This window comes from Otolemur garnettii, unplaced genomic scaffold, assembly GCF_000181295.1.
Source record: "Otolemur garnettii isolate 467f Iridium unplaced genomic scaffold, OtoGar3 scaffold00055, whole genome shotgun sequence".
Lineage (NCBI taxonomy): Eukaryota > Metazoa > Chordata > Mammalia > Primates > Galagidae > Otolemur > Otolemur garnettii.
The window spans coordinates 9,058,164-9,074,346 of NW_003852450.1; the positions used below are offsets into that span (position 1 = coordinate 9,058,164).

General features: G+C 40.2%; 1 protein-coding gene across 2 annotated transcripts in view; it reads right to left on the reverse strand.

Moving 5' to 3' along the window:
* Nucleotides 1-6: 6 nt before the first annotated feature.
* The window catches only part of NR5A2 (nuclear receptor subfamily 5 group A member 2), a 138,788-nt gene continuing 122,611 nt past the window's right edge, over nt 7-16,183 (reverse strand). For both annotated transcript variants that reach the window (XM_012806678.2, XM_023514547.1), the window contains one exon: nt 7-730. In XM_012806678.2, the coding sequence (XP_012662132.2) occupies nt 483-730 (248 nt within the window). In that variant the 3' untranslated portion in view covers nt 7-482. The remainder of the gene's footprint in view (nt 731-16,183) is intronic.

Sequence of the window (16,183 nt, forward strand, 5' to 3'; positions counted from 1 at the left end):
GACAGCCGATGAGTTCTTGAGAATTGTTGCAGTTCAGCTTTATCACGGAGGAATTCTGTAAGCGTAAATCCCCCAATGTTTAAGCCTAATTAATAACACAGATTAGCTCCTAAATTTCTTCATAGCGGAGATCAGTTTAAATGTACAAGAATCGTTCTGTCCATTTTTATTCTGACACTGAGTTGGTGTCCATCTCGGAGTTTGATCCACTCCACTGCAGTGTCTTTTACATGGAATCCTTTGGGGCTGTGAAGCCTTTGATTCACAGTTTGCAATACAAATACCCTGATACATCATTTATTTGCCATTAAGTATTTGATTATTATGCCTTTTTAAATTCAACATCTTTAAACCAAGTTTTTTAATTAGTGTTGCTTGGAGCAGTTCAGAGTACTTTTATTTTCCTTCCTGTTGTTCTCCCCCCCAACCCCCCCGATGAAGTCTCTTTATGTTTTGAAAGCAGAGCGCCTGGGGTTTGTAACTTAGGCTCTTTTTGCATGCAACATTTCAATGAGAAGGTTATTATAGGGCACATCCCCATTCAGGTGCTTGTAGTAGAGGTATTCTTCAGCCTGCATGCTGATGGCCCGGATTTCGGGTAATCGAAGAAGTAGCTGCCCAAATTTCTCCGTTTGCTGTGGGTAGTTGCACATCGTGTAGTCCAACAGTGCAGCGTTGACTTGCTCCTGGACACCTTCTACCAGCTGGAAGTTCTCAAGGTTTTTGACATCTGCATTAAAAGGAAAAAAACAAAAAGCAACAATATTTCAATGGCATTTTACTTCCTGTTTACCAAAGCAGTGTGTTCAATTAATGGATGTATTTTCCTTTCGACATAAATTAAAGCACACTTTACTAGCTGCTGAATATTCATTCCGTAAGCCCCACTCACCCAGCTTCCTGGGAAAATGGTCACAAAAGCGATTCAGAAGCATGTCTTGTTGAAATTCTGCATGTACCTCAAATCAATTAGACACCAATGGATTTTGAGCAAGGTCAACTCTTTTCATATCTTACAAAAGGAAAGGTTTGAGGATTCCTGAAGTAGAGGGATCATAATATACTGCTAGCAAATGAGTCCCTGGAGAACGAGCTATCTTAACCCAGTATATTACACAATTCATATAATTCTGTATTAATTTTTCTGACCCAAGGTGAAATCTGTGTCCAGGGTATGATGTAGTTAATTCTAATAAAAAGTGACAGGGTTCTTGTTTCTGTTTGACATTTTCTAAATGATTCTGAAAGCCTTTGACTTGTCTAGGCTATGCTAATGAACCATCTGGTACACTCCAGTGACTGCCAACGGAATATTCGCTGCTGGGAACTCTGTAAAATATATATCTTGGTGACTAATGATCTTTATCAAATGAAAGCCTTGTCCTTTAGGCAGAATACAAGCGAGGATGGTCCGTGCCCTTTAACCTGAATGTGGTTTCTAAAGTCAGATACTTTGTGTTTCTTTTTTTTTTTTTCTTCTGGTCCTGGGTCACTCATGTAAAGAAGACGAACGCGGGCGTTTCATTCTCGCCTAACTCCTCGTGACCATCCAGTTGTTCTAAGACATCTGCCCTAGAGGGTCCTTATAAATACTGAATAAGAGAGAAACAGAGAATCAGAAAAGACAGACTGACATACAAATGCGCACAGAGACAATGGGCAAGGGAAAATGGTTACGCTGGAATTTCTCTCTGGGGGTTATTTACATTAACTGTGCAACTTTTATACACTATGTATATAGAAGCCTCTGGAAAAAATATACTGATACCTGTGTGTGTTTACATACACTCATGCTCAGAAAGCACACAGATACAGCCACTTTCCCCTTTATTTTCTAACTGGCCAAAAATAGATAAGAAAGAAATTCTGGGAAGAAAACCACATAGTAAAATGGCTCAATTCAGTGAATGGTTGCCATAGTAACTTATAACCAATAATTTCAGGAGTGTATACTGTTTAACTCTATGGTAAACATATGTGCATGTCCATTTTGTTATTTCTAAATGATTTTACATCAAGGCTGCCATACATTTGCTGTTGAAATGTATTTGGGACAGTTTCAGTGTTTACAGTTGGGCCATAACTTTCCATTAAACCTGCTCCCCTTTTCCGTCCCCAAGTCTCCGAGCCAAATCAAAAACAGTGAGGAATTGGTACTGAAGTAGATAAAGTCGTGTGAGGGCTGGACGCCACGTCTGTTTCAAAGTGAGGTGGGAGACTCAAAACTATTTGATTATTTATTGATGAGTTGTACAGACAAACAGTACTTTATCAAGAGCTGTGCATCTTTGTGGCATTTAAATTGGCAGCCAAGTTGACGTCCTCTGGACGTTTTACACGTGTGGCATTTTATAGTCAATAAAGCACTTTCCACTTATCTTATTTAAAAAATGATTTTAAATTACTTAAAATATTTATAAATCTGACTACAGACCTAGAGTTATGCTTGGTTCAAAATTTTACAAAACATAAAAGACCATAAAAACATTCACTTGTAATTAGTACACAATTGGCAAATACACATTAGAGCTGTGTTAAGAGTTAAACTACAAAAAATTGAAATGGAGTATTCTCTTCTGCAACAGGGAAAGAGACTTGCACACGTGAGATAAGTTAACAGTAAGTCATAGAGATGGATAGGGAAGGTATGGAAGACTTTGCCCAGTATAAAATGCAAGATAATTGAAAGAGAGTCTCTCTAGAAAATTGTTTTAGAAACTTTCTTGTTCTGATAAACCTATTTGTAGGGAACTAATTTTAACATTCTGTGACAAATTATGCCACTCTGTTACAGAAAAAAAAACTACCACGAAAAATAAAACAAAAAGCAGAACATAAGTTCCGGTTTATCTGATTACTTTGATTACAGAGTGATCATTTATTCGTCAGATCAGCAGTCACTGGACAATGTCTATGAATAATTGTTCAAACTAGCCTGTTTCTTCTAAAAGTGTGAAAGAGTGTGCAATTTTCCTTCTGGCATGAAAATATACAGATCTCCCAGAACTTTGGCCAAATATACAATTTTTCTCAAAGACTCATCAAAATCGAATCCACAAGACTGAAATCATCATCCCATTGGGCTATTGTAATGAATTCATCACTAAATATAACAAAACTTAGGCGGCTAACTGCCACAAAGGTACTTATTTGCTGAATGTCTACTTCATTTTTATTTATTTATTTTTTTTGCAGTTTTTGGCTGGGGCGGGTTTGAACCTGCAACCTCTGGCAAATGGGGCCTGTGCCCTACTCCTTTGAGCCACAGGTGCCACCCTGAATGTCTACTTTAATGATCCTGATATATAGGCTATGAGGTTTAAAAAAAAAAAAAAAAAGGACGAATTTTTGATTGAATTACTCTCATTCACTGATGGTTTAGTTGCGGGACCATCACACTGCCGCCAGTCTCTGTGTACCCTGTCTTCTATTTAACCATTTATTTCCCTATGTAGACTCAAAGCTCCTTGAGGTACAGGATACACACCAATCAAGCCATTCCCAGAGAATACGCCAATTACTCTCTGCTTAATTTTGTTGGTTTATTTGCCCAAGATTGATATAATTATAAAATAACCTATTAAAACATCTTATAAGGTAATTTCCTTTCTTTTTCTAATTAGAAGCTTATATCCACACACTTGATATGTATAATAAATGTCTCCCTGAAAATACTGTACTTTAACTGTTAATAGTGTTTTCTACTCAAATACTCCGGTGGTAAATCTCTTTGTGATCTGAATAATCAAGTCCTAATTTACGTGTTTTGCAAATGAGAATTTTCACTGGTCAGTTTTGCTTTAAGGGAATGTGCCCCCGTCCTCGTTTGGATTGGAATCCGTCCCAATCTGTGGGCCCGACAGGTAGACCTTGGTTTTTCCACTACAGTCTAGTTCACAAGGACCTACAAGCAATGAAGAAGATAAATGCCAAAATACAGATGATACCGCATCCCAGAAGACTTACAATTTTCTCTCTTTTGTGTGGTTCACTTGTATTTATTTTTTAGGAAGAGTCCAGAAACTTAAAAACCTATGTTCCCAAAATACTCACGGAATTCATTTTCATGGGAATTCATGCCCTCTCATGAAAGTTTGAAGGTGAATTCCACTTAAATGTCAAATCAAGGCTTATTCCACATTAAGCAAGGAATAGTAGCTGGCATACTTGGATGTACTGCAGGAACATGTAATACCAGGAATTCACAAATGGACTGACATTAAATTCTATGTGAAAACAAAATCCAGACATATGATTGTTCTGGAGTTCTGAGAAATATATTTCTATAGATATATATATTTTTGAGCATTTTGCTGTTTGTTTCCCATATTAAATAGCTTTGCACCACATCTGGGTTTTCCCAAGAGCCTCCCAGCTGGAAGAACAGAGGATTGACGGGAGACCCAAATTCCCACCGGTTCTTCTGCGGCATTTGCTGCCGGATCTCAGAGTCTCCTGCATTTGGCACTTTCTGTGCTCTTTTGAAATTTATATAAGCTTCATTTTAATACAATTTAAAAGCACTAGTTAATGAACCCGATCATTACAAATTCTGAGTTGGAAATTGTATGTAAACAGACAGAGTCATCCCCAACCCCTTCTCTATAGCCTTTAAATTTTGATGACTGGCAAGAGCATTTTGTGCTTCTCCTCTTAGTATCACTCTCTTATCTATTCTACTTTATTCACTCAGGGACTAATTACCAACTTTTTATATGAAGCAGAAGCACGATCAGCTCACAGTGGGGTGCTCAGATTTTTTTCCATCCTTATTGGAAAGTAAACCCTTAGGTCTTCTTGAATATATTACAGGGCTGACTTTTTCAGTCATATACTATATTCAGGCTTTCGCTGAAGATGAAGATACTTTCCTCTGCCTCCCTGATAACGGCCACTGTGGAAACCTTCCCGTTCAACACATGTTTCCAGAGATGGGTCCTCAGCTGAGCCAGGGGGCTGTGAGGCTCGAATGGGGTATGTTGTCTTTTGCTGAAAGGATAATTATCATTGTCAATAGTCCACAAGTGGAAAAAAAAATCTTATCTAGTCTTTTAAAAGATGTAAAGGTGGGAAAAGGAGGTCCCATTTTGCACCTAGAGAATATTTTTTCCTTCAGGCCTGGGGAGAGGTGACAATCCGTAAATTGCCACATGATTTGTCCTCAGGAGGCCCTTTCCTTTGATAAGCCAGAAAATGAGACAGAAAATAAATATTCTGTAAATAATTCATTATTAGAATTATTTCTAAAGGGCTAAATTTGAATAATTTGTGGAAATAATTTTGTAAGAAATCTTGGAGACAGGAGAGCGACATGTTCTTTCTTTTCAATGGAACAAAGTTCATTTAAAAAAAAAATCAGGGCTGTTTAGGGATTGGGAGATGGCAGGGCAGGATATTTTTGGTGCTTATTCATAAAATTAGATTCTGTCCCCAATTTCCAGTAAACCTAAAATGTAAAATTTTAAATTCATCCCTGTAAGTCACTTATAATAACACAGGTGTGTGTGGACGCATATATATGTTTATCAATGGAATAGCCACTTTTGTACCAAGTAAAACATGCAATTCAGTGCCTTCATATGCATATTAGTAACAAGAAAACGCAACTGTGTTGCAGGCAGGAACTGTGTACAAAAAAGTGAACATCAAGCAATAACAGAACCTTACAACTCCTTGGTGCTTCGTAGTTCACAAAGCGCTCAAACATGCCTTATTATTTCATACCTTTATATATACACGGTGCGTCATTAACGCACTCAGTCTGAGAACCCTGGGCTAGGTGTTGAAGACATAGAAATTGAAATGGGAAAAAAAAAAGTCTCCATGTCAAGCAACTCATTCAATGTGATACAGATAAGCAGTGAGTGCCGCAGGGCCACCCAGGATGGGTCCCTAACAAGGGACAAGAGGGGATCACTTGGGGGGGTGACATCTGAGGAGCTTTAAAAGATGAATCAGAGTGAGCTGAGTAACACATGGATGAAACACAAGTTCTGGCAGACAGCATCCTGTCTACAGAGTCCAGAGAAGGAAGGATCAGAGTGGTCCTCGGAATTCCGCTAAGCAGCTCTACCTTTGTAGAGAAGGCGGATAGGCAGGCGAGGTGGGAATGGGCCATAGGTTTAAGACTGTGAAAGGCTGCATGTCAGATAGTCTGGATTTTGTTCTGCAAGCAATGCACAAGTGCTGAACAGTTTTAGGAAAGAAGGAAATGGCTGGCTTCCTGGGAGAGAGAGAGTTCTGACTGGCTTCCAGGTGTCTGCTCAGAGAGGAAGGAGGTGGCCATCACTAAGGAAAAAAGAGGAAGAGTAGATTTGAGGGAAACATTTAAAGAGTCTGGGTACAGCCATGTTGACCTTAAGAAGCGCAAGGGATGCTGGGTGAAAATGTCCAGGAAATGGCCAGAAATGGAGGTCCAGGCCTCATCAGAGAGGCCTGAGTTAGAGGCCTAGGTTTGAGACTTGTCCATGTGCAAGTGATGGGTAAAACCCCTGTAGAGGAGAACGTGCCTAGGGGTGGGACTGTGGAGAAGGCTAACTGGTACCTGTAGCACTGAGAAAGTCTTATAGGTATTATGAAATTAAAACTCAGAGATTAAATGGCTTTCCCAAGATCTCAAAGTTAGCAGAATGAGAGAGGAACTAATTTTTACCAAGCACTAATCAATGTATCAAGTAATTTTTGCATACGTTTTCTCATTTAATCCCCTTAATCATTTCATAGGGAAGGTATTATTAGTCCCATTTTTCTAGATTAACAAAACTGAGGCTTAGAGGGTTTCATTGCTAGTCAGAAGCAGATCCTATATTTATGCACAGGCCTGTCTTAGTCTAAAGCCCTAAAAACATCTACAGGACTTTCCTCTGGTGGAGCCAGAAACTGAATCTTGGAGGGCTCATAACTTTAAAGCCTTAGAGCTTTTATCCCCATGTCAAAGCCTATGAGTTTCTGTCACTTGTTGGAGCTGGAGAATGGGATGTGCTGGTTAACCCAATAGTTTATAGTTTCTAAAGAGTCTTATAATACGTGAATGAACAGTCTTGATAGAATTTGCGTAAAATGATGTACTTTTGCCATTTATACTGACATGTAATACACCTTGACCTTTGGTGATTTGGGAGGAATTTTAGCATCTGAAATGCCACAGATCATTATTATAAATAATAGCCACAGCTGAGACTGAGCACAGTCTGGTGTTACTGGGCATCTTTGTGGGCTGTCCTCATCCCAGCCTTTCCACTTGGATCGTGTATGTGCCAAGGCTAAGTATACAGGAAGAGTTCTCCACTTTGGTCTTTTTTATACCTAGTGTACAAGGTTTAGACAAGAAGGGTCTCACTGATCAAAAAAGGTTGAAAACCACTTGATTTTGTGGTACAATACCAATGTTCAAAGGGAATGGTGCTGTAGTCTGGTCTTCATGGCCAACCCTGTCAAGCGAGTCATTCAACCCTTCAGAGTCTGTTTTTCCATCTGCAAAAGCAGGTAAATAATTCTTATTTCTGAGGACTACGTATACCTTCAATATGAGTAAGCTGTTGAAAACATACAAATATTCACAAGGCATTATTTTTCTTATAATTTTACCAATAAAATCTGGAGGTTATGTTTGCTCCCAGTACACAGCTAGAAGATGATCACCCTGACAGCGATCTGATCGTGTTCCCACCATGAAGTGTCATGGACAGAACAGAATCTCGCTCTGGATGGTTCTTCTCTTACTGTGGAGGATTCACTCCCTCACTTTACTTCCACAACCTCTCAAAGAAGCTTTTGCTGACTACCCTTCCTAAAGGGTAGTCACACCCACACTACTCTGTCCTCTCACCCTGCCTTCTTTTTCATTAAAATGTTCTTTTATAACACATCGAGTGTAACACACTGAATATGATCTATACACTCATGGTCACTGTGGTATTATTCACAGCAGCCAGAAGGCAGAAGCAGCCTGCATCCATCAATGGATGAATGAAGAAACAAAATTAGCACATAAACACAATGGAATAGACTATGTCAGCGTAAAGAGGAGGGAAATTCTGACATAGGCTACAGTGGATGAAACTTAAAGACGTTATGCTAAGTCAAATAAACCAATCACAGAAAGACAAACACGATTCCAATTATATGAAGTACCTGGAGTTGTCAAAATCACAAGTGGTGGCTGGAGGGATTGGCGGGAAATGGAAATAGGGATTGTTGTTTAATGGGTACAGTGTTTTAGTTTTGCAAGATAAAAAGAATTTTGGAGATTGGTTGTAAAACAATGTAAATGAACACTATACACTATTAAATTGTATACTTAAAAATGGTTAAGATGAAAATTTATGCCCATACAAGAACCTGCATATAGGTGTGTATGGAAGATCTATTCATAATTGCCTCAACTTGGAAGCAACTAAGATGTCTTCAGTAGGTGAAGGGCTAAATCATCTGTGGTACATCCAGACAATGGGGAGGCTGAGGCAAGAGAATTGCTTAAGCCCAAGAGTTTTACTAAATGAAAGAGGCCAGTCTGAAAAGCCTCTGTAGTTATTGATTCTGATTGTAATATATTCTGGAAAAAATAAAACTGGGGAGGCGAGCAGTGAGGGCAGGATGAATAGAGAGAGAGCACAGGGTATTTCCAGGGCAGTGAAACTATTCTGGATGATACAGGTGGACACATGTCATTTGTACAAACCAGAGGGAACCCTAATATAAAGCATGGAGTCTGGGTGACAATGACGTCTCAGTGCAGTTTCATCAACTGTAATGAATGGACCCTTCTGGTGTGGAACGTTGACAGTGGGGAGGTGGGAGGAGAGGGAAGGGATATATGGCAACTCTCTGTACCTTCTGCTCAATTTTGCTATGAACCTAAAACTGCTCTGAAAACGTTTATTTAAAAATGATTTTAAAAAAGGATTGCCACATAAAATAAATTGAAAGCCTACAGGAAAATGGTGATAAATTTTATGTATATTTTACCAAAATTAATTTTTTAAAAGGTAATGTAGAAAGTTTTTTTTTTTTTTTTTAAAGAGACGGAGTCTCACTCTGTCACCCTGGTAGAGTGCCATGGCATCAGCCTAGCTCATGACAACCTCAAACTCCTGGGTTCAAGTGACCCTCTTGCCTCAGCCTCCTGAGTAGCTAGATATAGGCACCTGCAGAAATGCCCAGCTAATTTTTTTTTTTTTTTTTTTTTTTTGAGATAGAGTTTCACTATGTCGCCATGGCATCACAGCTCACAGCAACCTCAAAGTCCTGGGCTTAAGCGACTTCCTTGCCTCAGCAGCCTGAGTAGCTGGGACTATAGGCACCCCCCACAACACCTGGCTATCTTTTGATTGCAGTTGTCATTGTTGTTTAGCAGGCCCTGCCTGGGCTCGAACCCGCCAGCTTTGGTGTATGTGGCCGATGCCCTACTCACTGAGCCATGGGTGCAAAGCCCCTAGCTAATTTTTATTTTTAGTAGAGATGGGAGTTTTCCTCTTGCTCAGGCTGGTGGTCTTGAATTCTTGAGCTCCATCGATCCTCCCACCTTGGCCTCTCAGAGTGCTAGGATTACAGTGTGGGCCACTGAGCCTGGCCTATATGTTTAAGTTTTTTAACACAATGTAAATAATGGACACCTGTGAATCCACTGCTCCTCTACCCAGAAACATGACCTGCTCTTTCAGGCTATCAGTGGGTTCCTCCCTGGAAAGAATTTCGGATGTCCTAGAGGTGACCATGATCTAGAATTTTTTATTTCCTCTCAACTTGTATATCTAAACTATATATTCCTAGTATTGCTTATTTTTACACAGACATTTGTCTAAACAATTTTTAAAAGTGCCAGTCACCCTCGAGACAATGAAAAGTCATGAAGGCAGAAACTTAGCTGTAGCCCTAGCACCTTGCCAGGGCTCGGCACAGAAAAGACCCTCAATAAATATGTCAACAGATTTCTTGATTTAATCCTAAACTAAATTCCTTTTATTTTTCTTTTCCGCCTTTGACACACCGTTCTTCTTCCATACTGAATTTGCGGCAAACTTTTTTGTTCATGTAGAATTCTTTCCTAACACCAAGCAAAAAGCGTAAACTCCATGACGTATTGTGCTTTCTTGGGAAACAGAGTCGAATGAAGTCGGGTGCTCTAACTACTGTGCCAAGCCTGCTGGCTTTTCTCGACTCTTTGGACTTTTCTCTGTTGGTTTACTATGCTCAGCACCACCCCCAGCCCCCTCTGTGCCCTGTGCTGAGGGCTGGGTGACCTTATTAGGTTCTCAACATACAAACTAGCTCTACCCAGACGGCTAGGGGGCATCTCAAACTCACAGTGTCCAAAACTTAGCTCAGTCTCTCCAGTTTTCTAAATCTGCCCCTCCTCTGTTTGTCTCATACCAATTACTGGAACCAGATGGATCCATCCAGTTACCCAATATTCACTTAGGAGCTCCAACCAGACACCTAGACTCATTCACTCCTCCTCTCTCGCCCCTTCTTTTCCTGTCCAGCTGAGTCCTGCTGAATCTGCTTTCTATAGTAACGATGTTTTGAATCTATCACTTACACACCATAACCAGCCTCTGCTACTCCAACAACCTCCTAACTCTTCTCAGTGCCACCAATAGTGCCTCTCCCTCCAGTCCCCTTTCCTCACTGCTGACAGAGGGACAGATAGCTTACATGTCAATCTGATTGTCCTCCACTATCCAGCTTCAAACCCTCCAAGGACTGAGGACATTTATCTAGCCCATTGATCTCTCCAATCTTATCTCGCCCCACCCACAACTTCTTTTAGTTCCTGGAACGAACGTGCCTGGGCCCGAGCTGAGCCCTCTGTCTGGGACTTTCTTCTCCTAACCTTATCTGGATAGTTTCTACTAATCCCCAGGACGTCAGTCAGTGCAGACATCACGACTCCCCGACAGCCTCCCTGAGCCCTCCCTACTGAGATTCCACAGCACACTCCACCTACTGTCAGGTAGGTGGGTATTACATGGTGATTTTGCTGTCTATTGTGAGGACAGGGATATGACTACCATGTTACCCTCCCCGGGGACAGCACAGCGGCTGGACAAAGCAGGAACCCATTTCACATCTGTCAAATGAAAGAATATATTTTCACAGGATTTCATATATGTTCTTCTTCCTTGCTTTTGTCTGGAAGATCTTCCCAATACAGCAGACCCTCCATAGTGACCGCCTCCCTACCTCCTTAGGTAGACCCAGATTTTCATAGACCAGACATGTACCACATGTACTCCATGGAAGCTCCTTATGGTAACCACCTCCATATGTTGACCAGTTTGTTGCAGTCCCATGAGTGGTCAATTCATGGAGGTTTTACTGGACTTCCAACCTTGTCTTCCTTGTCAAGCTTTTGACTGGCCGCTGATTTTGTGCATTGTTTTCTCTGAGAAGGGAGAGACCCTCTCTCGAGTTGTTCTTTCCACACAGCACAAGTATAGCAACACACACAGAAAAGACACCCAAGGCATGCACTATTGAACTTGCTAATTTGTATTAAGCTCCGTGAATATGAAGCATATGCACCATTAGTCCACTAAAAATATACTGAGCAGTTTCTACGTACGAATAACCCTGGCTAGGAGACTCTTACACAATCACAAAACTCCTCAGCTTATTAAAGTCATAATCAATTTCTAATATACTAGAACTTGCTTTCTATACTTTTTCTCTAGAAAAAATATAATTTGATTCAAAACTGAAGAAACTGAATTGAATGAATAGAAGGAAAAACATTTGCCATGTCTGGTGTTGTGAAATGATAATCTGACTATTTTCAGGACAACCTATCCTGGGGCTATGTGCTCTTAGGGACCACCTCGGCTGGCTTCTGTTTTCCCTCTGTGCACAAATTTGGCATTTGTTTTCCAGAATTCTTAGGGATAAAATGAGGAAGGCAGGCTACACTAAGGGGGTTTCAAGCCCGTGAAACAGATCATGTATTGTATCAACCTCTACATATCAGATGATCGTGAAACCACATTAAAATGCATGGAGAAGGAAAGAGAAAAAGGAGGTCTCTAGCTGGGAACTGATTGAATATTCGGAGCCAGGAAATTGAATTTAAAGGGGCATGGGATACGGCGATTTCTTGGTTTGTCCCCAAACTTCAAATAAAGTCGTGCTGTAAAACAGACTGAACAATTTAAGAGCAAAGACCTGATAAGGTAGGTAGCGTACAGCGTCCCAGACACGAGACTTAAAATTGCAGCTGCCTTGGCTGGTCTTGAAAGTGAGAGTCCTTATTCTACTATAAAGACCATCTGTTCCCAGAGAATACGAAACATCCACGTTCCTAAAAAGCGGCCTTTCCTCAGGGAAAAGCTCTTCACTCCAATTTGTGTAGTCACGTCTTGTGTTTGAGCCCTAAGTTTGTGTTTGATTTCCACTCAGCAACTTTTGCGGTTTTTGCAAAGTTTTCTTATTCTCTTAGAATAAGATATGAGGTTCAGTTTGTTCAGGTGGCAAGTCGAGACTATGAATAAACCAACGTTATCATATGAAAGAGAATTAAACAGGCAGATCCAAGTGGGGATATATTAAGCCAAATTTAAGCTCCAGTTGTTGAATTTAGCCTGTACTAGATGTCTGGTTTGCCTCGGGATAAATTCAGCTTTCCAGCTAATCGAATGAGGAAAACCGCCTCAGGTATGATAAAATTTACAAGAGAGCACCACGGAACAGTTCTTGTTAAAAATATTAGCTTAAAGGCATTCTTATCGTCTTTGGATGAAGACTGTATTTGCATTTAATTATTTGATTTCAAATTTTTATGAACTTGGATCAAATATTAGCTTAGCCAATTAAAATATTATTTTGTGTGAGTGTGGCTAAGAGCCCGGTGAAGCTCAACTTTCTCAGCGTTGGTAGTACTCTACAAATTTCTTATTGACTTTCGTAGAGATTATTTCTAAGAGGAAAGAAAACAAGTCACATTTGAGGATATAAGGGTACATTTAGTAGACATTCTGCTATATTCAGAATAAATAGTTGACCTTAAACACTTCTCTACATTACAGTGTTGGTCTAGACGATAAAAGTTGTAGTCTTCAAGATATTCCTACCCCCACAATCAATACTCCTTCATAATTCAGCATTTTAGAGAAATCCTTTTCTTGTAACCTACTCGTGTTAATCCATGAGCCACAGTGTGGTGCAGGTTGCCCGGAGCAGCTTCCTGCTCCTGGGCTTTGTTCCCCACAGAAAGCTGGCTGGAGGCTGTTGTTTTCCACCCTCTAGGTCTTAGAGGGTAGTGAGTGATACCAGCTCATGCAAGAAAGGGCCACAGATGAGAAGGGAGGTGGGGGCCCTGGGGAAAAGAAGTTTGCATGAAACCAAAGAGCCCGGGACACTCTTTTAAAAATATCTTTTGAAAACGGAGCTGGGTATGGTGGCTCACAGCAGTAATGCCAGCACTTTGGAGGGCCGAGACAGGAGATTGCTGGAGGCCAGGAGTTGGAGACCAGCCTATGCAGCAATATAGCTAGACCCTATCACTACAGAAAGAAAGAGAGAGAAAGAAAAAAAGTGAGAAAGGGAAAGAAAGAAAAGAAAAGAAACAAAAAGAAAACAAAGGGAAAAGAAAAACTAGCCAGGTCTGGTAGCTCCCATCTATAGTCCTAGCTACTTGGGAGGCTGAGGTAGGAGGACAGCTTGAACCCAAGGAGTTCCAGGAGGTAGTGAGCTATGATCCAGCCACTGCACTCTAGCCTCCAGAGACACTTCAGGGACAGAGCAGGACAGGGTCTCTTTAAAAATATCATCATAATAATAAATAAAATAAAAAATCTTCTCAAAATGGAAATGTTAAATGAAGGCATTCAACACTTTCCACATATGAACTGGTTTATTTTGTATAACTGGTCTTCATACCATCTCAGTGCTGGTAGTCCATTGGCCCAGAAGGTTCACGTGGTATTTTCTTGAAGCTACTCGTCTGACATGAAGGCCAGGATATAGTAGGACTCTCTGGTGCCAGAAAGACACAGATGTGGTCTCTGCTGTCCTGCTGTGCTTTCCCCCACCCCAACTCCCCTAGGTGAGGTGGTGGTGGGCTGGGGTGGGGTGGGGTTTGGGGCGTGCATCTTTGCAACGATTGGCTTTACACCTTCTCTGGAGGGGTACGCGTGGATGTGAAGCAAATGAAACAGCTGGAGAACCACCGCTCCCCCAGGTCTAAGGGGTCATTTGCTCGTTTCAACTAAAATTGGAAACCAGTATATAAATACAACATACCTGTTTGTTTAAAGGATAAGCACTAATCATCGTACAAGAGTGAAACACACTATGGTCAAGTCACTAATCAAGACTCAGCAACTTATTTAATGCTATGCTACTTCAGAAATTGTACTTGGGGATTTTTACAAATAAATTATAAATCATTCTTTGATCGAGTGCAGTGCTTATTTTTTCAAATATACACGAAGAAAACAAAATTCTGACTTAGAAATTACAATGTACAAATAGATGTTCTCACTGGGTTTTATTTTTAATAGGAAGTGTAAAGAACATCTTTCTGTTTTATCCTCCGAGTACCTAACTCACAACAAGTAAATTCTATGTAATGCCAACACCAGAATCAGAAATCCAAGAATTAAGGGTATTATTAATGGTGGTACTGATTTTAAAATCCAATTTTAAAATGTTGAAGACCTTCACAAAAGTATTTTATGAAATGTAGGCTTATGGTAAATTACAATTTCTAAAAATAATACTTTACATTTGCCCAGTTTTTTATATTTTTATCGAAGCCCTTTCATCTATTTTATTTCACCTTTGCCAATACTTCTGGCAGGTCTGGTTTTATCCTTTCTGAGAAATAGACACATGATGAATTAATGATAGGGTAGAAAGGAGAACCAGGTGTTTTAATCCTATATCTGATGCTCCCAACCCCTTTTTACTTGTATCCCACTGTGTTAACTACATTAATTCAGAGGAAACCTTGGGCTGAAGTCACTAAAACGGCATTTCTTTACGTTCCTATAAATTGAACTTTTTGTTGCCGAGTTAAAATGTTCTGAATTAAGTGAGGTTTATTGTACTTTGAATGTTCTGTTTCCACTTGCGCTAAAAAGTAATACATCACAATCAGGCAAAACATTGGAACTCTATGTCTCTGAGAACTGTGATTATACACATCTGTCCTAAAGTTAAAATAAAGCCACCCTTTAAGAGCTGGATATACTTGTTACTTGTTATTACATCATTTCCCTTAGCTTATTAAAATTCTGCTCAGTAGGATCAGAGGTTGAAATAGAGGGGGGAAAAATCATTCAGCAGACCAACACATATTCTGAATTATTTGGCTTGAAAAAAGAGAAGAGAGGGTCTTTGGGATGGAAAACTATAGGAGAAGGGAAACTAGTTACCTAACAAGATCATTAAAGCCAAATATGTATCCACTTTTGGATAAAATGAATTAATAATTCATCCAGTTGCTCAGGGATATGTATTAGTATATGAAAGACAGAAAATCCATGCTACCAATTTGTTTTGTATTTGTATAACCATGTGGCAGAGAAAATAACTGGGAAGATTAGTTTAAGAATTTCAAAAGCCGGGACTGCAAACTAATACAACCTTCTTTTTTCATTTTGTTTTGTTTTGAGACAGTTTCTCTCTCTGCCCCCCTGGGTGGAGTGTGGTAGTGTCACAGCTCACAGCAACCTCCCGAGTAGCTGGGACTACAGGTGCCCACCACAACACCCAGTTAGTTTTTAGAGATGGGGTCTCACTCTTGCTCAGGCTGGTCTCAAACTCCTGAGCTCAGGTAATCCACCTGCCCTGCCCTCCCAAAGTGCCAGGATTATGGGCATGAGCCACCATGCCGGGCCTTAATACAACCTTTTTGGAAGGAAGTATGGGGAATCCTCAAAGAACTTAAATTAGACCTCCCATTTGATCCTGCAATCACATTACATTACTAGGTATCTACCCAGAAGAAAAAAATCATTTTATCATATAGACATTTGCACTAGACTGTTTATCACAGCTCAATTTATAAGCACCAAAATGCGGAAACAACCTAAATGCCCCCAACCCAGGAATGGATTAGCTGTGGTATATGTACACCATGGAGTACTATTCAGGCATTAAATAGGATGGAGACTTTACATCTTTTGTATTAACCTGGATGGAGCTGGAGCACATTCTTCTTAGTAAACCATCACAAGAACGGAGA